At 41.3% G+C, this 22,261-nt stretch overlaps 4 protein-coding genes across 5 annotated transcripts; all 4 read left to right on the top strand.

The window, feature by feature from the left end:
• The first annotated feature begins 2,135 nt into the window (after window positions 1–2,135).
• LOC104426297 (U-box domain-containing protein 38) lies at window positions 2,136–4,734 on the top strand. Its single transcript, XM_010039296.3, has one exon. It carries the CDS (start codon window positions 2,457–2,459, stop codon window positions 4,083–4,085), a length of 1,629 nt encoding a protein of 542 aa, XP_010037598.2. The 5' UTR covers window positions 2,136–2,456; the 3' UTR covers window positions 4,086–4,734.
• A 1,905-nt stretch (window positions 4,735–6,639) lies between these two features.
• On the top strand, window positions 6,640–10,595 carry LOC104426296 (putative DNA glycosylase At3g47830). Its single transcript, XM_010039295.3, has 5 exons — window positions 6,640–7,075; window positions 7,501–7,701; window positions 8,078–8,134; window positions 8,213–8,468; window positions 10,185–10,595. Exons 1-5 carry the CDS (start codon window positions 6,692–6,694, stop codon window positions 10,202–10,204), a joined length of 918 nt encoding a protein of 305 aa, XP_010037597.1. The 5' UTR covers window positions 6,640–6,691; the 3' UTR covers window positions 10,205–10,595.
• Window positions 10,596–14,758: 4,163 nt separating this feature from the next.
• LOC104426295 (calmodulin-binding protein 60 A) lies at window positions 14,759–19,055 on the top strand. 2 transcript variants are annotated; one of them, XM_010039292.3, is made up of 7 exons: window positions 14,759–15,200; window positions 16,042–16,120; window positions 16,619–16,671; window positions 16,810–17,300; window positions 17,481–17,641; window positions 17,805–18,011; window positions 18,106–19,055. In XM_010039292.3, the coding sequence occupies exons 1-7, from the start codon at window positions 15,109–15,111 to the stop codon at window positions 18,727–18,729; spliced, it is 1,707 nt and encodes a 568-aa protein (XP_010037594.1). In that variant the 5' UTR covers window positions 14,759–15,108; the 3' UTR covers window positions 18,730–19,055. The 2 variants fall into 2 exon arrangements, with proteins under 2 accessions (XP_010037594.1, XP_010037596.1); XM_010039294.3 differs by lacking the exon at window positions 14,759–15,200 and adding an exon at window positions 15,422–15,551.
• Window positions 19,056–19,220: 165 nt separating this feature from the next.
• Window positions 19,221–21,606, top strand: LOC104427824 (mogroside IE synthase). Its single transcript, XM_010040849.3, is given in 3 exon segments — window positions 19,221–20,005; window positions 20,008–20,168; window positions 20,628–21,606. Coding segments are annotated over 3 exon segments (1,383 nt in total). The 5' UTR covers window positions 19,221–19,533; the 3' UTR covers window positions 21,378–21,606.
• The last annotated feature ends 655 nt before the right edge of the window (window positions 21,607–22,261 follow it).

The raw sequence follows: 22,261 nt of genomic DNA, 5'->3' as shown, positions 1-22,261 counted from the left end.
GTAAGATGTCATTCCGTGCTGCGAATTATCAGTACTAGATCGATCGAACATGGAATGCCGTCAAAGCACGTACGCGGTATGGCATTTTCTTCCCCTTTCGAGAGAGGAAAAAATCAATCCTATGCTGACACGAGCCGATACATTTTTCTGACTGTAGTTTTTCTTTGGAGGGATTATTTAGGCTCCGTTTGGTAACTTACCAAATAGTAACAATTTCTATTTTTTTTATTTCTGTAAATAAATTTGGAAGAGAAATTTATTTGGTAAAATTTTTGTTGCCGATAATAAATTTCTATTTTTTGTTCTTGAAAATAGATTTGGAAAAAAATCGATAAGTTAAAAAATGTTGATTTTTGTTTCCGGAAATAACTCTAAAATCAAGCCAACCAATTTTCTCTCTTTTCTTTTCTTTTTCTTGTTCTTCTTCCCTCTTTTTCTTCTTCAACTGTTGCCGATGTTGTTTGCTGCCCCCTGCCCGTCGCTGCTAGTCTTCGATGAGGTCTGGCTAGCTTTTCGGAGGCTCACCGATGGCCAAACCAAACAAGGCTTGACCTCACCCGGCCAAAGCTTGGCCGACAAGGAGTAGAGGTCGGCTGGCTCTTGTCTAGTCGGTTCTTTGGTCATCCTAAGGCCGACAACTAGCAGACCTTGAAGGAGAAAAAGAAAAGAAAATTTAAAAAAAAAAAAGGAAAGAAAAAAAAAAAAATAATAAAATTATAAAAAAAATGATTTGGATTAAAAAATTTGAAACGGTACCTAATGTAATTATTTTCGGAAATTGAAATTTTAGACAATTACCAAATAACTTAAAATATTTAAAAATTATTTTTGATAATAAAAGTGTTACCAAACATACCCTTAAAAGGATGTCCCACATGAATCAAATTATAAATGCCCCCGTTGGAAAGAAATGACAGAGTATATTAGTCTTTTTGTCGCCATGATTTATTGAACTATTTGAAGATGGGCAGGATCGGTTTTCTCCACGAACGACGATCTTTTTATTGGTAGGGGGAAAGACTAGCGGTTAAGCGTAGGTATCAGCCGAATGTGAAAGGAAATAGAATTTAATCAGCAATGGCAATAAAAGACAAAACTCAAATCCCTGCCTTAGCACTAAAGCAGGCCATGCATTATTTTTCGCGGGATGATTTTGTCGTGTCCCATCGAATGTTAAAAGGATAATGAGACTTTGGCTTAACTTCCCAATCATGAAGCGCATCTTATAATGACGAAGATAGGCTCGGGCGAAGCGGTTGAAGGAGTGCTAGCTCGCACCTTGTACGAGGTTCTTTTACCTAATTTGGAAAGCATATGTAGCGTAACTTTCACTAATCTCTTTAATCTTTCTGTTAGAGTTAGTTAATCGATTGAGTCACTTATTTAGAAATATATATATATATATATACTATAAAAATGCTGAAGAGAATAAACTTTGCCATATGAATTGTTATTCTTTTCTATCTAAATGGGATTGAGATAATTTAAGAATATTTATACCTTGTGAACTTCCAAAATGGATCCAAGAACTTTCTAGTCTCTCCAATCTAACTATTGTCTGGAAATACTTGTCATGAATTGTGTTATTTTACATATGAGCTAATGCCATTAAAAATCCAAAAATTGTATACATATGACAAATTTATTTTTCGTTACATTTCGTTAAATTTTATAGTCGGATTATTAACTTAAATGATACATGACAATTGGCAAGTGTACTAATTTGGGGCTTCACCATCCGTCCATTTTGTGATTTTTCGCAGTATTAATTTAATTTAATAAAAATTTATGGAGGATAAATTTATCACAAATATATACATTTATGGTTCTTGATATTTGAAAAATTAATTTATGATAAATTTATCATAAATGTATTGATATGACATTTTGGGGATGAAAATATTAATTCACAATAAATTTATTGCATATATATATTAATTTAAAATGTTTCATGATATTAACTATTTATTTCATGTGATTAGGGTCAATGCCACCAAGTTCCAACCCAGCAACGTAATAGGACGGACCACTAGTTAACGGCCCAATCCCATCCTTCTTACCTCCGAAAGAAACCAGAAGAACCAAACAAAAGAAGTTGACGAAGGAACGAAGGAACGAAGAAGAGCGCAACTACCACTTCACCTCGGTAATAATCCCCTCCACGACAACGTCAACTGTAATTGAAAGACAAGCCGCCATTTGTCTCCCGCACGCTCTCTCTCTCTCTCTCTCTCTCCTGAGTTTCCACTCCTCCCCCGGTAAAACCACCAGCACCACCCAAAGCCCAGCAGATCTCTCCATCCCCTCCCGCATCTTCCCAAGCCGAAGCAGCTGCTGCTGCTGCTGACCACCCTGTCGACCCGCCAATCCTCTGCACCCCCCACGTTCGGCCCCCGCAGCAACGTTGTTTTCTTGAATTGAAGCGCTGTAGCTCGAGCTAGCTCTCGGGGGAACACATGGGCGCCAATGGCAAGTCCAGGTGGCGGTTCTCGTTCTCTCGCTCGGTTTCTCCTCCTTCGAAGCCCGGCCCCCCCGGGGAGTTCATGTGCTCCATCGTGGGCTCCCTCATGGCCGACCCGGTGGTCGTGTCCTCCGGCCAGACCTTCGACCGCGTCTCCGTCCAGGTGTGCCGGGACCTGAGGTTCACGCCGGTTCTCGAAGATGGGTCGACCCCCGACTTCGAGACGTTCTTCCCCAACTTGGCCATCAAGTCCACGATCCTCCGCTGGTGCGAGAGGTGGGGGGTCGAGCGCCCCCTCCCGCTGGACTACGCCGCCGTGGAGAAGGCCGTCCGCGCGAAGATGGCGTCCCGGCGGCAGGAGGAGGAAGGGGACTCTGGAACTGGAGGGCTTATTAGGGTTTCGGAGAGGGAGCTGCTGAAGAACGTGGCCGGGAACCCGCCGGTGACGTACAAGCACGCGGTGAGCGAGTTGAATCGCCGGACCGACCGGTTCTACTCGAGCTCGTCGGAGGAGTCGGTGGTCATCGCGGCGAGCCCGGAGACTCCCCTGCCTCTCAAGACTCGCCCCTGTTGCTATTCCTCCTCCTCGTCCTCGTCGTCCTCGGAATTTCAAGAAATCGAAAACCCTGCGCAAACCCTAGCCCCAAAGTTAAGCTCTCAAGAAGAGGAATCGGTGTTGAAGCTGAAGAGCAGCGACGTCTTCGAGCAAGAACAGGCGGTGATGTCGCTGAGAAAGATCACTAGATCGCAAGAATATAGGAGGTCTGCTCTTTGTACTCCAAGAGTGATCTCTGCCCTGAAGCCGCTTCTTGTTTCGAAGTACTGCAATGTACAGGTGAATGCTGTTGCTACGATGGTAAATTTATCGCTTGAGAATTCAAACAAGGTGAAGATTGTGAGGTCTGGTGTTGTCCCTCTTTTGATTGAGGTATTGCAAAGTGGGTTTAGTGAAGCCCAAGAGCATGCTGCTGGTGCTCTATTTAGCTTGGCCATAGAGGAGGATAACAGGATGGCTATCGGGGCTTTAGGTGCTTTGCCAGTGTTGTTAAATGCTTTGAGATCGGATAGCGAGCATACTAGGAATGATTCTGCTCTCGCTCTGTATAATTTGACACTGGTTAATAGTAACAGGATGAAGTTACTGAAGCATAATTCCGTTCTGCGGCTGCTGGAAATGGTGAAAGCAGGAAATTTGGTGAGCCGGGTATTGCTTATTCTCTGCAATTTGGCTGCCTGTGTTGATGGAAGGTCAGCTATGCTCGACGGTAATGCGGTTAGAGTTTTGGTTGGGCTTTTGAGAAGGAATGAGGCAAAGTCCAAGTTGGATAAGGAAAATTGTGTGGGCACGCTTTATGCATTGAGTCATGGGAATTTTAGGTTTAAAGGGTTGATGAAGGAAGCGGGGGGAGAGGATGTATTGAGGGAGATCGAGAAGAGTGGGAGTGAGAGGGCGAGAGATAAGGCCAAGAAGTTGTTGGAGATGGTGAGAGAGAGAGATGATGGGGAGGAAGAGGATGTGGACTGGGAGGCACTCCTGGAGTCTACTCAACTTAGCGGGACTGGCTGCGGAGTTGGCGGCGTTGGTGGGAGGAACGTCTATAGTCCAAAGTCATCGGATTTCTGATTTTTGATCCTATGATCTTGTTTTCTCTGAATTTCAGTGATGTGGATACAGTAATGACTGGTGTTAATGAAGGCGAGGGGGAGGAAATTTGGCGGGGATTGAGAAAATGATGTCGAAGGTGTAAGGTTAAGGTAGGAAGGTGATGAGCAGGCCTATCTGCGGCATAAACAATGCCAAACTTTTACTGCTCATCCTGTGCATCATATTTTGGATTATGGCAATCATAAATGGCATCCATTTGTGCAATCGGTGGCTCCTGCTGTGGACGGAGAGAAACTAGCGCCAAGCTTCTTTGGTCGAGGAAAAAACTGTCGGTTTTGATGATTGTTCGTATTAGAGCTGGAGGCAAGAAAAGTCACAATATCGAGATGCTGGCAAAGAACACAAGCAGTGTATATTCCTTTGTAATTTAACACAAGAAGGCATAATTATCAAAAGTGGCCAAATGTATAACGATATTCTGCACATTTGTCATGTCTGTGTAATCTGCTTACATTGTTGTGGATGGTGTCGTAGCTGTGTAGTTGTAAATAGAAAGGAAGAGTGATTTTGAAGAACTCGTTGAGCTTACTTTTCCTTACAATTGCCATGTCCACGGTGTTGTTTATCTTATCGTTCTATGCTAAAGACTAAAGAGAGGTTTTGACTCTTTCTTCTGTTCTTTTTTCTTTCCATTTACCATTCCATGGCCCCATTAGAATAAGCACGATGATTGCTGTTTCTATACACGCCAGCGCAGACTTAGCTGTTGGTGGTCCGAGTTGACCGAAGACTCGGTTGCGACCTGCAAGTTGGAGATGGTGGTGTGAACTGATGGCGATGGGGTCGGACCGTCATTATATATATCGTGGGAGACTCAAAACTGCAATACTATTCTTAGTCAAATGTCCTTTTAGGTGATTGATGTTGGCATATAGCGTGACAGTATTCTTGCCTGCTTTCGCTGTCTGTTCCTCTGATTCAGATGCATCTTGATGATGCTATGTGGAGAACTTGCTTCAACTGCAATTTCGCTTTTGCTGAGCTGAGTCTTATTCTTTAATCTCGGCAAGTTAGGTATATGCCTCGGTATTGTTCAACTTGGACTTAGATATGTGTTAAGCATTTGGAATTTTCATGGCTTATCCCCAAATCTAATTTCCCCTCTTATTGGTGCTTAGATCTTCCTGCCTCCAATCGTCCTTCACTAGAAAAGAACAGAGGAGGGGATTGGCCCACGGCGATCACGCTCGTGAAAAATGCTTTTGGGGAGCTTGCCTTTCTTCTTTTGTCCAACTCAATCGAGTAATTTCTGCTTTTTATTTTTTAGCTTTTTGAAAGAATTCGGACTTTACGTGTTATCCTGGCGGGCTCGCCGGCCTTTCGCGTTTTTCTCTGATGTTGAACTGCCCTTTTTGTACCCGAGCGTCTAGAACGAGAAAGTAGAGAGGAAGTGGAGGAGGAAAGCGAAATCACCAGCAGTTTATAATATGATTTGTGTGCTGAACAAAGAGACGAGATAACCATTCAGTAGTCAATTCTGCGAATCCTATGAGATCATAGTCCAATCATGTGCCAACCTAATTTTTTTTCTTATTCTCCTGCCCAGTATTTCCTTCTCGCTTAAGTATTCGAGCGACGGACGAAGTTGCGTTCTCGACGCAATCAGAGTTTATAGTGGCAACAGTGATTATAATGATTGAGGCTTGACAGGTAAAAGATTACTTAGGGCACCCTTATCAAATGACTTACGATGGTATGAACGGGATAAATGACTTGGGGGAGAAAAGCAAATTTGAATCAGACACAACCCGAGCACCGTACAACATAAATCACCGTCCTAGTGAATCTAAAAATATGAAGTGACCCTAAAATTAGTGCGTTTCATTTTCGTCTTTTTTCTTTTGACTTAATACCATTAACAATCTTACATTATATATTATTGTAACACTAAAATCTTGCAATTTTTTTAGTCACGAAAGATCCTACACCATATCATTAATATCCTACAAAAATTTTCCGTCAAACAAACCCTTAAATTTTACTCATTATGATACTAATATCTAAAAAAGACCATGTCATTAAAATTTTAAACTCGTACCAATGTGATAAAAATACTATTTGTTTGCCACAAAAAATCATAAAATTTGGACTCTAAAAAATCCTCTCGTCACTAGTACAAGTTTGAGGTATTGATGACAAAAAAAAAAAAGGTTTATGATATTAATATAAATTGGTAAAATTTAGGATTTTAGGTAGTGGACAAGAGGTACTTTTTTGTCGCACTGATATAAGTTTGAGGTTTATAGGGTTCGCGATGGTAGATGAAGGGTAATTTTTGTTACACCGATATAAGTTCGAGATTTCAACGACACCAAAAAAATCTTGATGTGTTAGGTGTAATTTAGGATTTAGGGCTGGTGGGGTTTTCCCTTTGCTTTTCTGCCACAAAAACTCGGGAGTCGGGAATGATTCCAAAAGCGTAGGCCCGTGTGCATTATCGTGGCCCATGCGAGAAAGCCCATAAAAACCCGACCCGCAAGGCCCACGAAAAAAAGGTCCGGCGTCTGACGAGATGGTCCGTCGCGCATCGCCGTCCCTCCCGCCTGCGCTTCGCGGCCGAGAAAATGCAGGCGCAGCGGAAGAGGAAGCTCCAAGACCGCCCGAGCTCAGCACTCCCGAGCAAACCCGTCCAACAAGATCCGTACCCGACCCACCATGGACCCACGCCCGAGGAATGCCGGGCGGTCCGGGACGATCTCCTGGCCCTCCACGGCTTCCCGCAGGAATTCGCCAAGTACCGAGAGCAGAGGCTGCGGAAACTGGGCCTCGTCGTTAAGGAAGAAGACGACGGGCACGGGCGGGGTGAGGTGAAGACGGTGCTCGTCGGTGAAGAGGAGGAGAGCGTCTTGGATGGTCTGGTGAAGACCGTGCTGTCGCAGAACACGACCGACGTGAACTCCCAGAGGGCTTTCGCTTCTCTCAAGTCTGCTTTCCCCTCCTGGGAAGATGTGAGTCGTTCTGGTTTTTCTCTGAACCCCTTCTTTGCAGTGATTAGCGTTGGAGTCGTCTAATTTGTGCTTTTGGCTTCATGGGTTGATGTAAAGTTCCGACATTTAGGTGGATTTGATTCGTTATCATTTCGATCCAGCGACCAGACTGCTCACCCAAGTGTTCTTGGGCTTGAAACTAGACGTTGACCTAGATTCATGTCTGAGGGTGCCAGTTTGTCCTGATTTTAGTAGCATGCATCTTTAAATTGCTTCTGAGTCGTGTTTCGGAATAGTGATCGTTCTCTTTAAGGAGTGTGGAGTATTCGGACTGATTAGCTTCTCTCTGGAACTTAGTAGTCGCGGCAATTTGTTCAAGAAGAAAATCGCTAATGCTGTACATGATTCCATCAGTTTCCCATGAATTTTCTTGTGGATTTTCCAAGGTTCTTGCTGCTGAATCAACATGTATAGAGGATGCCATAAGATGCGGAGGTCTAGCCCCAACAAAAGCAGCGTGCATTAAGAACATTTTGACTTGCTTGCTTGAGAAAAGGGGCAAACTATGCTTGGAATTCTTGCGGGATCTCTCGGTTAGTGAAATTAAGGCTGAGCTATCCCTTTTCAAAGGGATTGGTCCGAAGACGGTAATTATCCTTTGTTTGCTTACTCTTTAGCTTCTTCTTATGATAATGTCACTGAACTCATAATTGTGAAAATTTCTGGTCAGCTCATCGTAGGATTCCGTAGATATTAAACTTCAAGGACATGAATATGCCATTTTCAGTTTTTGGAAATATCTTCATTTCTCTTCTAGCTTGAATTGTTCAACTATCCTATACTAGTAAAAGTGGTTGTAGCATATCCCTCCTCATCTCTCGCTGGAAATAATATCAGAGTTTGAAGATCAGATGTCGTGGTGGGGTTCTAGATTTGATTAATCAGAAATTACCCATTTTCAGTTTCCTGCATCTTATTGGTTTCAAAATTCTCAATGTCCTTATTATCCCATCTATATTACAGGTGGCTTGTGTCTTGATGTTCCATCTTCAGCAAGATGATTTCCCAGTCGATACACATGTGAGTACTTTACATTACACAAGGCAGTCACTATTTTAGCATCACCATCAAATTTCAATGCGAGGCACGCACGTGCAGGTCTTTGAGATTGCAAAGACTATTGGATGGATCCCCACTACAGCCGACAGAAACAAAGCATATCTCCATCTCAACCAACGGATTCCAGGCGAGCTTAAATTTGATTTGAATTGCCTCTTGTTCACTCATGGTAAGATGTGCCACAGATGTGGCAAGAGAAAGGATAGCCAACAATGTGGCAAAACGAAGGGTAGCCAGCAAAGGAAGGAATCCCCCGTCAAATCCCCTGGCAAAGCTTGTCCTCTACTGAACTACTGTAAGAAGTCATAGCACAAGCCACTTTGCAAATGGCACAAATGGTTTTTCAATCTTTCAACCTCTACATCTCATGTCTTCCTCTTCTTTTGCAATGCCTCTTTTGCTTTCATTTTGGTTCTTCTTTTTCTTCTTGCCCCGCCCTGGGAAAGCATGTTTTAGGGCAATTTGGTGCTGTTTGCTACTGGGTTTAGGTGGTTTTCAAGATCGATTAATCTTCATGAGCATAAGCATGCTTCTTTGGTGAGTCTCCAGGATTTTATAGGTCAAGACTTCACCGTGGAAGTAGACACTACTAATGGATGAGATAATGGGGAAAGAAAAGAAAAAACACCTTGGCTGATGGGTTGTCTGTGATTTTGGACCCGTTAAATTGGTTCAGTTAAATACCGGTCACCTTTCTTTTTTTTTAGTTGGAAAAAGGGTGCGGAGGGGTGACCTAAGCTAAGGACCATTTTGGCCTTACCACAAGGGTCCTACACCCGTCACAAAATGTAAGGATTGAGTCATAGATGCTCACCACCCATGACCCGAAGATCTGACCCCTCCTTTTGCGGAGTAAGTTTTTGGCATAACCTCACCTCCTTAGCTTTATAATGCGGCCAGACTTGGACCATTATGTATATAGGCCCATCTATGGCCCAAGTTGGCTCGGTCTGAAAGATGGGCTCATAATGGCGAATCGGATCCGTTCCTGTCCACGAACGGGTCTTCTGTAGCACTGTTCTGTTCTAAAAGTTTTGATGTGTTCTAGGAGAAAGATCATACGCACTGGTGTATTACATGTTGCTGATCAGAGTTAAGTTTGGAGAATGTAGAATTTAAAAATAGATTCATCATTTATATAAAACACATTGATTTTACCGTGAGAGAAGTATTTGGGATTTAGCAATGAAACCATTGTATATAATACTTTCTCAATAAGGAAAGGACTGTCGGTTTAAAATCTACCATTCTACCTAGTTGGATATATCATATATCGCAAGATATATAAAGCTCTTTTGGAATGCTTCACAAATATCCCAAGATCACTTTGTCGACATATTGTCCTGAGAAATTAGTCATTCACTCCTCAAATTTTTGTTCTGGTTCTTCACAAAATCTCAATCTTAAATTGATTCGCATCCCTGTGGGGTATTCTCCTTTTCTTTTGCTTGTCAATAATTTTGGATCGATCTGGGCCATGTTTGATGTTCTGTTTTCGGTGCAACTATTCAACTTGCAGAGAAAGGCCAAGCAAGGGTCAAAATCATCACACCTTTTGCCAACTAGAGGACTTCTGAAAATTGATTTTTTTAGTGTTGTGAGTGCATTTGTTGAGAAACTTAATAAAATATCCTAAACTAAGATACTTTTCAACAGAGTAAGCACATTTGCCAACTAGAGAACTTCATGCAGCCCTTGAAAATTTCCAATCTTAACTTACCTTGTCACCGGTGGAATGGATAGATGTGATCACAGTATGAACTTAGCTTAACGTTCATTTCTCTTGTTTTACCCTAAAGAAGAAGGTTTGTTTTTCTCCTAGTAGGCTACAGTGCAATCTCATGGTTTATGCCTGAAGGTACTCTTGTCAGTTTTAAACTGTGTGATTTATCAAAACCAACTGATAAATGAAGTACTCTGTTTCCTTGATCTTTATGCATTCACGACTACTTGGAAAATATTCAGATACTTCCATGTATGACAGTGTGAAATCGGTCCCCCCTTTGCTCAGGCAACGAAGGCTCCTCTTGACATGTTCTGTGGACCTTAATCACGTTGCATTTCGTACTTACGTACTCGTGGTTGGAATTGCATGCACCTAGACCACAAGACAACAAGGACCTCGCCAAATTGGTGATGGTGCTCGACCGTGGAAACATAAAGAACGGGAAGCGTGCTACGCGGTTAATTGAAACATGAGGGTCCATATTCCGTATGAAAGTGAAATCAACTACAAGACATTTGAGGATTGATTGAATTCAAAGGTGACATGATGAAGGACGCCTTGGTAAACGAGTATGGTTGTGGTTTGAAATGCCTGAGGTTTCAATCATGCGCGGTCCTGGTCGGGGGTTGCCTTCTTTTTCAAGCAAATTGTTCAAGATGTGGTCACGAAACGAGCAATGAAAGATTCCTTCAAATCTTTGGGCTGACAGCTTTTTACTGCCCTTTTTGTTTCCCCAAAGCATCAACGTGAAACGCACAGATGATCTGAAAAATGAGATTTTGAATCGTCTTGAGAGAATCAACTTTAATGATGGTATGATGGAAGGTTTTTAAAATCGAAGTTAACATTAGAGAAGGTGGAAGATATTTATGAAATCTGTTTGATGGTTATCGCTATTTTGATCATGCTTTGAAATGTGGTTCTATTCATTAGGAGGAAATTACATTCACGATGTCTAAGAATCTAAGATGAGAAAGATTCGTGGCTTTGAACATAATCATTTCGTTTTTCGTCTAAGACTGAGGCCGAAAGCCGTGAGGTCATAATATATATTTAAAAAAATAGATGATGGGTGGGACAAGTTTGGAAGTATGCTTGATTTTCGAATTTTATAAGTTGAGTTTCGGCTGTGGATTGGTTTGACGGATCGACAGAGGAAGGTTCAAGGAAACTGAGGCGACAAGAGGGCAGTGCACTTGCTGAAAATGACATTCTTGACTCTTTCCTACTAATTGAGATAGTGACTAAATGGTACCGTTCAACTGATTAATCAGGCAATATGACATATGTTTAGACCAATGACTCGTCAAATAAAACTCATATTTTGGTAAATTTGTTCATCAGAAATGTATATGCTCTATGATTGATTTTTGGGGGTCCTACCTTAATGATGAGAGATTGCTAGCACATCAATTATTGTAGGACCGATGATGTCGAGAACCTGCTAGGTCCTCCTTCAAAAACCCTTCATTAGAAAACCCGTGAAAATCACTCAAAAAGAAAAAGGTAGTATCTATGCTCTTTGATGTCCTTTATCTAGTTGAGGATTGGATTGATGTGAAAATACTATCATATGGTTCAAACAATATGATGACATTAATCTACATTCATACATTTGTAAAGTTATCCCGGTTTTCAAGACTCCTATCTCGTGAAACATCCTTGGACACTAATGTCATGTGTGGTGAAGCGTGCATGATGCGAAATTTCTATATCCTAACCTTGTGTTTTCTTGTCGAAGCATCAGACTCACCAATAATGAAGACTTTTAACGGATCTTATAAATATAAATTTTAAGGGATTTGATGGCCGGTGTTTTCATGCTTTAATTGGATAATATCTTGATTATTTTTACCGCCTGCTACACAATTCCATTACCTTCTAAGCTTGGCGAAAAATAGAACTAATTTATGCGAAGATTAGTGAATTTCTAGAATTTCCTTAATAGATTCTCAAGATCTAAATCAAAGGAATATGCAGATTTTCAATCTTTAAACATGGCTAATTGTTGCATCTCGACTAAACATTATATATATTGTAAAAAGAAAAGGTGGGGGGAGCTATGCAGTATGCACCAATACCTAACCAAACCAAATCCACCAACGGAGATTACCTACCGAATCTAGGGGATTAGATCAAGAGTAGGTAGTCTCAAAATATGAGTCATAAAAAGGGTTGTCCTGATTAGCAAATAAAGCATCTAGGTTGCTAAACTTGACAGTTTCCGTGAAAGAGCAGACATGAATTTTTAATTCGATTTGTCGTGATTAACTGAGATTAGATCGCGCCAAATGACCCGATGCTTATTTTTTAAGAAGTTAATCCCAAATCAAGATCGACATACAGGCTTCATCTAATGAAGAGAATCTTCCGCTTTTATTCGCAATTTTTCATGGGAATATTAATCAATCACTGTCTAATCAATAGGAAATGCGTGTGTAAATTAAGTTCTTTAAAGGTGAAAAGTGAATTTTGCTAAAGTAACTTTGTACTTAAAAGTCAGTAAACGAAAAAAAATATTTATACATTAAAATTAAACAATGAAAGTCCCTGATTAACACGATCCTACAAGTAGTCTAACCCTCGACCCCTCAAGTATCTATTAATAGGTTATGCAGTAAGGCTACATTTATTATGTGGAAAATGGATAACTTAGAATTTTTTTTTAAATGATCACTTATATCATTTGAAATAATTAGTCAATTAAAAATATTTCATTATTGATAATAATTTAAGACTAATCAATTTTATGAATGATGAAAATATTTTTCGTTCATTTATTTTTATAAGCGATATAGGTAATCATTTTTTAATAAATGTTTTATGAATCATCAATTTTACTCGAAGCAAATGGAACCTTAAAAAGAAGTGTTTGAATGGCTTGCAATTGTTCCCAAGCGTTTAGTAGTCTAGATTTGAGTCTTAATAGGATAATTTCTTATCCTATTTGATGTTTGGGAATGTCCATTGGATCGGACAAACCCGGATACATTCGGAATAAAACACCGGATAAAAAATCCAAGGGAGGGGATGGGATAAGCCCGGATTGGATAAGAATTTTTTTTTTTTTAAGGAAAGAAATAACTTAACAAAAAGAGAATGATATCATAAGCATCTACGTCAAATGGATGCCTCCTCCTCTCCGATTCATTGTTAGCCTTCTTATTCCACTTCTTCTCCCATCTTTGCTTCTCGTGGGCCAGCAATTGGGTGCCCCTTCCTTTGGATCATGGACTTGCTGAATTTGATGACCAAGAGTGCCTTTTTGAGATGAATAGGGCAGAAGTTTTCTCATAGGCACCTGTGGAACTAATTGAAGCATTGCTTGTGCCACCTCAAACAGTGGTGGCTAGAACTTTGGCTCCATTTGTGCCATTTCATTGACAATGCTGGAATCCTTACAAAGTACGTTGGACGTCTCAAAGGAAGAGGGGAAAATGGTGATGGTGACGAAGCAGCTGTAAATCTTTGGTATTGTTGACAATTTGGGATCTCGATCGATTTGAGGCAATGCAAAGATTACTTCGGTGGTCGCCTAAAATTCCCCCACCCCCCCTCTCTGTCGTAGTCTAAGATTTACTGATTTGCGTTACGGTTGCACGGCGATGTTGGGGCTAGTTGTTTTCAATGGTGGCCACAATTCCTAGATTTAGGGCTTTTCCATGGTCTTTAATTAATTAAATTTTCCATTTTATAATTTTATAATTTAATTGTATCATATTTATTTGTTAATCTTATCCCGAAGTGCGCCAAATACTTGATAGGATTAGATATGTCCTCATTTATTATCCAGAGGATTGTTAATCTTTGGTATTGTTGACAATTTGGGATCTCGATCGATTTGAGGCAATGCAAAGATTACTTGGTGGTCGCCTAAATTCCCCCACCCCCTCTCTGTCGTAGTCTAAGATTTACTGATTTGCATTACGGTTGCACGGCGATGTTGGGGCTAGTTGTTTTCAATGGTGGCCACAATTCCTAGATTTAGGGCTTTTCCATGGTCTTTAATTAATTAAATTTTCTATTTTATAATTTTATAATTTAATTGTATCATATTTATTTGTTAATCTTATCATGAAGTGCGCCAAATACTTGATAGGATTAGATATGTCCTCATTTATTATCCAGAGGATTTAATAACTTACTTTATCCTATCATATTCTGATTATTATCCCGACGACTAAACGCAAGAGGCATTTTGTGGGTTGGGCTATTAGGAGTGATCTTTTTATGAAAATACCAAAAGACTATTGAGAATTTCCACTTTATAATTTAAAAACTCAAAGGATAATGGAAACAGTTACATCTAATTCTGACTATCAATTGCATACTGAAATGGCTTTACAAGTGTTGTGGCAAAGTTGGTAATCCGTAAAATGTACCCAAAAAAAAAGAGTATAAATCACTCAAAATATGGAAAAATCATCTACCACTTGTTAAACAACTAAATTTAACAAAAATTTTGCAAGCTTTCATGGAATGCTTGCTTTTTGCGTTACACAGTAGTCATCATTTTGAAAAAAAAAAATTGAATTAATTTCTGAATAAGTACACGCAACAAGGGCTTTGACAAACATAATCACATGTTATTTATGTTCCATGCCACGTCATGGAAATTCTTGGAAATGTCGAAATGAGGGAAGTGAATTTGTATAATACAGGAGCGCTCTCATCAAAAGCCACGTATCCAGATTCCGGGTGCGGTGCGAATCTGAAAGGCGGGACAAGGTGGCGTAAGCCGCCAAGCAACGCCTCTTTCGTCATCTTGTTCTCCAGCACGCCGCTGTTCCTCAAGGTCCCGCCTGCCAAATACCGCCAATTCCTCTGCTCCGTAACGCAGTCCATTGCGTGGCTCGGGAGGCCCGCCGAGTCACTGCTCCTTTTGCGAATCCGTGCATGGTACGGAAGGCTCCTCTGTTCCCCCTGCTACGAAGCATCCCGCGCCCGGCCAAGCTCAGATTACGGCTTTGCAGCGGTAGAAGGAGAAGAGGACACGGGCCCGCTGTTTTTTCCGTGTTTTGGAGCGTACCCAATAATTGCCATTGATTGAATTCTGTATATATAGGCCCCAAGTTTGCATCTTTTTCCCCATTAGTATTTGCTCTGCTTTGTCTCCTGCGCGCTTGCGCCTTATGTTGGGCTCTTTAGATGATTTCTGTAAGCGAGACTGTGAGCTATCGCGGGTTTCTCGAACTGGGGTTTCTCGATCATGTCGCAGAAGAGGCAGCAAGAGGATGGCAAGGCTCGATCAGATGGGAGTTTTCCCGATGATAAGCGGAGACGAATACCCACCTTGAAGAAGTGAGTGGAACATTTGAGATATATTGAAATTTTTTTTTTTTTGCCGTCCACTGCGTTTTTAGTGCTTTTTTTTTTATGTCTGAAGTGCCAATCTTGGGGAGAGAGTATAGAGAAAATTTCGTGGATGATGACATATTTGCTTGCGTATTGTTGGTAGTTCTTTAATTTCCTATCCGGATAACAATGGATGGTGGGAGTTCCATAAACGAACGTAAGGAATCACTTCTGTTTGAACTGGAAATTGCAGGCCAGAGATTGTCCATAGCTATGCTGAGTTTCAAATTATAAGTTGGTTTCACCGCAGGGTATTCAGAAGTGTGTGGAGTTCGTATAGTTTGGCTTTCTAGACAGGTCTCTGTTTCTTGAATTTGAACGTGTGTAGTTCAGAATGTGTCATGCCGGGCATGCTCTTTTTCTATAGTTTGTCTGCGGATGAGAGATATTCGGGTGCAAACACGCCATTATTTTAGCATAGCATGTTCTTGACCCCGAAATATATGGCTGGCCAAGCAAAAGTTAATTTGTTGCTTCCTTTGTTGCTTCCCCATTTACGGTTGGCTGCTACTTGGGCAATTTTCCCATCCCGGGTTCAACTTACAATTGTTGAACTTTTTTTTTCTATTTGGATAATCTTCAAATATGTTTACATCTTTTGAGGAGTTAGAAAAATGGAGACGCCAATGAATTCTTCTGGTCCTCTAATGTTTACAGGATGTAGTTTTTGTCCACTTTTTGTCCTTATATTGTTATGGAAGGATCAAATATTGTTTTCTGAGGCTTGCTGGCTGGTACTCCATTCTTACTTATCTTGGGAATTAACATTGATATTTGCTTTGTCCAGTGTGGTTCTTGAAGTGATGAAGATGCAACCTGTTCAGCATCTGCTGGAGCCAATTCTAGAGCCTTTAATTCGAAAAGTGGTAAGTTTTTTTTTTTTTTTTGGTAACCAACAGCATTTGTTAGTCATTTCGAGTTATTGTCTGATTTAAATTGCATTTGTTCTTGTTTCAACTTAATGATGATAGAACATGCTGGCAACTTTTAATTGGTTTTTCCAACTATAGCAGTTCATGCTTAACTTTACTTGTGTTTTTTAGTGGGATCTTTATCTAATCATGTGAAGAATTTGTCCAGTTTTGCTTTTAGGGGTGTTTAGTTGCTTTGGTATTTTTTTTCTTATCCGTACTTGTTGTAAGCCTTGGTATCATTGGGCTTTTGAAACGATGGTTAGTACCTACATGAAAAGCTACTGATTGTCGTTCTGGTGATTGTGGTTCTTTTAAATGCTTTTGTACTAGAAGAAAACTTTCCATCCTGTTAACCTAGAACAACGCATGATGCTTTAAGTTCTCCGTATACAAATAATGTAGTTCGATGCGTATTTTAACATCAATTAGAGTTTACTTTGTTGAATACAGGTTAAAGAGGAAGTTGATATTGCCTTGAAAAAGTACATGAATTCCATGAAAAGGTAAGCATAATCAAATCCATTTAATCCAGGAGTTGTCTCACCTGGGGTTAAAAACAACTGCTTTTCTAGGCCGTTATTCAGCAGTTTAAGCACCTTCTCGAAGAAGTATATCTAACACAAGATCTCCTTTCTGTCCAGGAGTTATGAGAAAGAGGTACATCATTTTGAAACAAGAAGCTTACAATTGCAGTTTATGAGCAGTCTCTCTCTACCTGTCTTTACTGGTGCCAGAATTGAGGGGGAAGAATGTTCCGCTGTGAAAATAGCTCTAGTTGATGCTCTTAGTGGACAGATCGTTGATTCTGGGCCTGAGTCATTGGCCAAGGTTGAAATTGTAGTTCTGGAGGGTGACTTTGACAGCGATGAGACCGAGAATTGGACTGTTGAAGAATTCAAGAACAACATTGTCAGAGAAAGGGAAGGAAAGAAGCCTCTTCTTACAGGAGAACCAATTCTCAATCTTAAAGATGGTGTCTGTTCTTTGGGCGAGATTGCTTTCACTGATAATTCAAGCTGGACTAGGAGCCGTAGATTCAGAATAGGGGCACGAGTTATAGATAACTTTGATGGGATCAGAATAAGGGAAGCAAGGACTGAATCCTTCATTGTCAGGGATCACCGTGGAGAATGTAAGTGCATATAGTCTGACATCTTTCTATGATTTGTAGAATATTGAATCACAGAATATCTTAATACACCATTTCCATAGATTAGAAAGTTATCGCTTCTATGCATGTTTTCTTCTGGTTTTGTGTCATGCAACTTTTAATATTGAAAGGAAATCTTTCCGTGTCTGTTTCTGCTTGCAGTGTACAAGAAGCACCACCCTCCCTCCTTGCTTGATGAAGTATGGAGATTGGAAAAGATCGGGAAAGATGGAGCTTTCCACAAACGCCTCAGTCGGGAAAACATCCAAACTGTGAAGGATTTTCTGACACTGCTACACATCGACCCTTCAAGGCTCAGATATGTAATTAATTGATCTCTCCTGCATGTTGTTCTCTAGTTGGCAAATGTGACGATTTAAGCTTTAGTGCACATATATTGACATATGTGGGCACAATAATTATAGTTAATCAAGCATCTCCTTTCCTCTCTGAAACTTCTTATTGGTTTTGATTATGTATGTCCAGATTCTCGGCACTGGTATGTCTGCTAAGATGTGGGAAGTTACCATAGAGCATGCGCGTACGTGTGTGATTGATAAAAGGGTGTATCTATACTGCCCTCCCACCTCTCAGCTGAAAACTGGTGTCGTCTTCAATCTTGTGGGAGAAGTGATGGGATTACTTTCAGATTGTCAGTACGTTCCTATTGAAAAGCTCTCTGAAGCTGAGAAGGCAAACCCTCCTTTTCGCCTTGGATGTGTTCGTTGTACCTGTTATCCTTTTTCAATTGCTTTTTTGAGTTAATGTTAGTGTTTTTTCTTTCCAGGTGGATGCCCACGACTTGGTTATTTCTGCCTTTCAGCACTGGGGGGAGGTAGTTTCTTTTGACGAAGAAGCATATCTCATCGCTGGCTCTTCACATGTATCAAGTGCTCCATGCAACTCGAGCTCTCCAAAGACCGAGGGTTCAAACACTTGCAGGTTCTTGTCCTGTGAAAGGATAAGTGGATTAGACTATGCCCAACCAAATGCATCTTCCCCAGATATTATGTCATCCATCTACTCCACGGTGGATGTTAGTGGCTTAGATGACTATACATTGCATGGACTAGAGAACATGGGTCTTAGATACGATCAAACCCTAAGTTTCCCCAGTCAAGTTGCCAACTCCATGATTTGTGATGCGAGGTCTATGAGCCAAGATTTCTTTGATGAGGATCATCTGCGATTTTTCGACTCTGATTGTCCCCTTCCAGCTCAGAGCACGAATTTCGAATCACAGGCTGATCTGCAATGTGCTGTGAGTGAGTTTCTGCTGAAGCCTTCAGCTGTTGCCATAGCCAATGCTCAGAAGAGATGGAAGAAATTATTTAGTGTGTTGAAGTGGTTCTGGGTTAGAAAGATTGTTGTAATGAGAAGAACTCGTCAACGGGAAATTCAGAGATGGTAAAGTCTTGGTGAATGGAGGATTGGTCATGTTCCCAGATATTGCGACGCCAGAGCTGCCCCACTAATTTTGTTGCGCACATTTTTTTCCCCTAAATGTTGGAGTTTCAAATCAATTTTTGTGCGCACTTTTAAGTAGTGGGAAAGTCAGGTCTCTTGATCAGCTGTACAGCTAATGGCTGAGTGGATAGCATCTATTTTCCATAAATCAAGATTGCGTCTTATATCTGAGTATATTGTACGAGTATGTAGGTAATCGTTTAGAAGACTTGTGCAATTTTGCTTGCAGTGGTTGATTTCCACAGATCTTGTAAATGACAAGTTTCTTGATATTCTAGACTTCCATTTTAACAATAAGACTCTTTTAGGGCAAAGGATCAGTTGGAACTGACTGTCTTACAATAAAAGGAAATTAACTTCGGATGCCCTAAAGAAGCATCGCTAACCTGGTTTGCGAAAGCAATTTGGTCATGTATATTGTAAAAGCGATTTAGCAAATAAATTAATTTATCTTTGAACGAAATGCCAAGTCACTTTCTGTTTTTTCATTTGCTAAGGAAAAAATAGAGATCATAAGCAGAACATATATTTGTGCATATTTCCTTTTTTTGAATGCAGGTCTTGAACATGATTATTGACTTTTGACTTGTCAGCTAGGGCTGTAATTTCTTGCTGATCACGGACAGATTAGTGTAAGAAGAAAATTCTTCTTTCTACAAACAAGTTACTTTTAAAAACCCTGCAAAGCATTAATAAGTCCATCCTTGCATCCTGTAAGGTAACCACCCATAACAACAGAGAGGCAGGCATGGAGAATCAGAAAGGTCATGTCCTTGTGCTCACATATCCTGCTCAGGGCCACATCAACCCGCTTCTCCAGTTCGCCAAGCGCTTGGCCTCCAAAGGCCTCAGGGCTACTCTAGCCACCACCCATTACACCATTGGCTCCATTAAAGCAGAGAGGGTGCATGTTGAGCCGATCTCTGATGGCTTTGATGAGGGTGGCTACAAGCAAGCTCCAAGCACACAAGCATATGTAGATTCGTTCAAGAGAGTGGGCTCGAGAACACTATCTGAGCTCATAACCAAGTTCTCTGAAACAGAGTACCCTGTGAACTGTATTGTGTATGATTCGTTGCTTCCGTGGGCTCTTGATGTGGCAAAAAACTTTGGGATTTATGCAGCTGTTTTATTAACCAACTCAGCTTCTGTCTGCTCCTTGTACTGGTACATTAATCAGGGTAGGCTGACTTTCCCCCTGTGCCCTGATGCACTGCCCATCGTGCTCCCGGCCTTCCTCTGCTTGAATTCTCTGACTTACCGGGCTTTCTTGCGGATGCTGAGAGCCAGTCGCCTTATTTGGCTTTGATTATGGAGAAATTTTCTCGCCTGGAAGAAAATGACTGGGTGTTCTGCAATTCGTTTGAAGAGTTGGAGGCTGAGGTGAGCATATACCTTTTTGTCCGTGGAACCTTTTAGGATTTTGAGAAGTAATTACCTATTTCTTCCATGAACCTTACCTGGTTGTCTAACACTGATCGAACGGAATTGAGACTTAGTGCTTCTGCAAGGGCAGAAGTCAATCAAAATAATGTACGCTGTTTGGGTGCTCCGTCGTCGATATTGTTGAGATAATCAGACAAGAAGAGAGCTGATATAGAAGAATTATAACAATTGGTCCTGATTGTGATGTTATTTGGAAATCCCTAGGCAAGTCTATTAGGAGCTAGGCGTGCGTCACACCTTTTCAGGTCTGAGATTAGGATTGTCTGAAATCCCATCTTGCGCTTGGACAAATTGTTTTGGTGGTCTTATTTATCTAGATTGGAGTTGCAGATGCAAGATTGCTTTTTGCAGGTCCCTTTTCTCCAGTTAATTTTGTTACTCTGTTTCATTTATCAGCTCGTGAAGGCCTTGTTTGGAGTTTGGCCGTTGTTGATGGTTGGCCCATTGGTACCATCAGCTTATGTCGACCGGCAGATCGATGGGGACACATCATATGGAGGCAGTCTCTGGAACGCCACCAGTGACCAGTGCTCGAGATGGCTGGACAAAAGGCCGCTGGGTTCAGTGATTTACGTATCGTTCGGGAGCATGGGAAATATTTCTGCAGACCAAGTTGAAGAAATAGCATTTGGCTTGAAAGCAAGCGACAAACACTTCATCTGGGTATTGAAGGATTTCGAGCATAAGCTGAAATCGCCCATCGAGTTCCTTGATTCAATCCAGCAAAGAGGGCTGGTCGTGGAATGGTGCAACCAATTAGAGGTGCTAGCTCATCCAGCCGTGGGCTGCTTCATGACGCACTGCGGGTGGAACTCGACCCTGGAGGGACTGAGCCTGGGCGTGCCCATGGTGGGGGTCCCACTGTGGAGTGACCAGCCGACCAATGCCAAGTTTCTGGAGGAAAAGTGGCGAGTCGGGCTGAGAGCCAGAAAGGGCGAGCGAGGGATGGTGACCAGGGAAGAAGTAGAGATGTGCGTGAGGGAAGTTGTGGAGGGAGAGAGAAGTGAAGAGTTCAAGAAGAATGCTTTGGATTGGAAAGACAAAGCTAAGAGAGCTGGGAGTAAAGGCGGGAGCTCGGACAAGAATCTGGATGACTTTGTGGCGAAGATAAGGGAAGGAGGGGGAAGACGCCTCGCGGAACCTTGATTTGAGGGTCTATATACTCACGTATATCTACCGATAGGTGCATTTATTGTGCCATAAACCTAGATAAAATGCCATATGCCACCTTCTATGATGATGCGATCCACAGTAATTCTTCATGTTTAAGGTAAAGCGAACCCAGGGTGCCGAATGTTATATGACTTGTAAAGCAACTGGGGTAAAGCTGACAGCTCCTTTGGCGACCCACCGTAAGAAAAAAGTTGTTTTTAGCGATTGTGTTTGTGGAATTTTCTGTTTTTTGCGTTACTTTTGGCAGTGAAAGATCGTTCTCTGGTCAAGTGGACCCCCTGATTAGCTCCCATTCATAATACCAAGTTACTGTACCCTGTGATATCAAGTAATCCATGTAGTATGAGGAGGGTTCATTCAGGGGAAAGCAAAAATCCTGTGGAGAGATGCGAGGACGCGAGAGTTCAAATTGTATCTCTTGAAAATTGACGGAGTTGTTAAACGTTTTATGTGAATGTCTGGATTTGAATATTATTTCAGTGGACAGAGCGCTTTGCCTGCGTTATGAAAACTAGTTGGGTAGAGAAATTTGGATTTATAAATTAATAGGAACTGCCAATGATGTGCATGTGACTTGGGCGACCATGATGGCTTGTTCTATCTGCGTTGTCATGCATCATTTGGCAAATGTGGGCCATCTTTGGAGATACACTTTCGGTTCAGGCTGCACAGAAAGTTTAGTGACAATGCTTGAATTTCAAAACGACCCCACACAAGTTTTTCCAGAAGAAATTCCTGTAGACCCTTCTGAGGAAAAATACAAAATACGTGTCAGGGTCATCTTGCACTCTGAAGTTCGACAATTCGATAATGTTTTGTATTCACACGCTAAAGGTTCCTCAAAATGGAACACCAAC

The sequence above is a fragment of the Eucalyptus grandis genome, chromosome 11, assembly GCF_016545825.1.
Source record: "Eucalyptus grandis isolate ANBG69807.140 chromosome 11, ASM1654582v1, whole genome shotgun sequence".
NCBI classification, from domain to species: Eukaryota; Viridiplantae; Streptophyta; class Magnoliopsida; order Myrtales; family Myrtaceae; genus Eucalyptus; species Eucalyptus grandis.
This window is presented reverse-complemented; position numbering and strand designations above follow the sequence as displayed.